This window comes from Pipistrellus kuhlii, unplaced genomic scaffold (assembly GCF_014108245.1).
Source record: "Pipistrellus kuhlii isolate mPipKuh1 unplaced genomic scaffold, mPipKuh1.p scaffold_m20_p_22, whole genome shotgun sequence".
Lineage (NCBI taxonomy): Eukaryota > Metazoa > Chordata > Mammalia > Chiroptera > Vespertilionidae > Pipistrellus > Pipistrellus kuhlii.
The window spans coordinates 1,317,549-1,318,784 of NW_023425521.1; the positions used below are offsets into that span (position 1 = coordinate 1,317,549).

Here is a 1,236-nt window from a genome sequence, read left to right on the forward strand (position 1 = left end):
TCTCTCTCTCTCTCACACACACACACACACACACACACACACACACGATGGTTAGGATGAGGCAGCCATATGAAGCAGGTCTATGATCTGAGGACATACAACTTCGGGACGAGAGGAATTTAGGGACTAGGTGCGGAGCGTCTTTACTGCGGTCAAAGCCGTAAACTAACGCATCCAGCGACTCGGATGAAATCAGCTGCGGGAGGTGGCACAAGGGGAAGCGCAGAGGAGTGGGGAGGAAAGGAACGCCACGCTGGAGAGCGGGTGATGGGGCCGAACTCAAGTAACACATGGCTCCGGCGGACTCTCCTCCATGCCCTTCCCCCTCCGCGTGCGGACGCCCAGCGCCCACCCCGCGCAGGGCGCCCCCGTCAGGCGCCGCTCACTCCCTCCTCACGGCTCGCTGCTACCCGGCGCCTTCCACTCACCCCCACACGGCACTTCAGCCACTTTTCGGTTACGCCCCCAAAGCCAGCCTCCATCTGCCAGGTCCCTCCCCTCGGCTCCCGGCCCCAGCACCCCGCACACCGTCCCGGCGGTGCACCCCGAGTTCGCGACTCCTCGCTCTCGCCCCCGCCACCCCCTCAGACTCTGCGCGACCTCTTTCCTCTCCCCTCGCCCTGGCCACTCGTCCCTCACACTTCTTCCCACACTCCTCCCCCCGCCCGCGCCCCCTCCCCCAACGGCTCCTCCCCGGCACCCGCTCCGGGCCCAGCTCACCTGCGGGGCCGCCCCCGTCCCGGCGCTGGTGCGGCTGCTGCAGCTGGAAGGGGACCGTGGCCCGGAGCGGCTGCAGCCCAGCCCGGGGGGAGCCGGCGGGGGCAGGGGGAGAGCAGCCCCGCCGGAGTCCTCCTGACCCTCCGCGCCCCGGCCCCCAGGCACCTCCGCCTCTGCCGCCCGCAGCGGCCCCAGCCATCGCCCGCCCGCCTGCCGCCCGCCTGGCCCCACAGCGAGCCCCACACAGCCCCCAACCCCCGTCGCGGCTGCTTATCTGCCCTCCGAGGCAGAGACCGGCCCCTTCAACCCGGAGCGCTCATTGGCCTACGGATTCCCAGGCCTCTCCTCTCAGCCAATCCCGGGCTTGATCATCCCTTCCCAGGGGGTAATTGGTTAATACGCCTAGCGATCCAACCCCAAGCCCCGCCCCCGCCCCGCCTCCGCCTGCTTTTGCATGTCCGAGGGACCACGGATTGGTCCGCCCAGAAGAGGGCTGGTCTCCGGCGCCCCCAATGAGAA

General features: G+C 68.9%; 1 protein-coding gene across 2 annotated transcripts in view; it reads right to left on the minus strand.

Moving 5' to 3' along the window:
• Positions 1 to 981, minus strand: part of FAM117A (family with sequence similarity 117 member A) — a 39,776-nt gene extending 38,795 nt beyond the window's left edge. The window contains exon 1 of one of the 2 annotated variants that reach the window (XM_036451709.1): positions 721 to 981. In XM_036451709.1, coding sequence (XP_036307602.1) covers positions 721 to 916 — 196 coding nt within the window. In that variant the 5' untranslated portion in view covers positions 917 to 981. The remainder of the gene's footprint in view (positions 1 to 720) is intronic. The other variant, XM_045586085.1, reaches the window with a different exon arrangement.
• Positions 982 to 1,236: the final 255 nt, after the last annotated feature.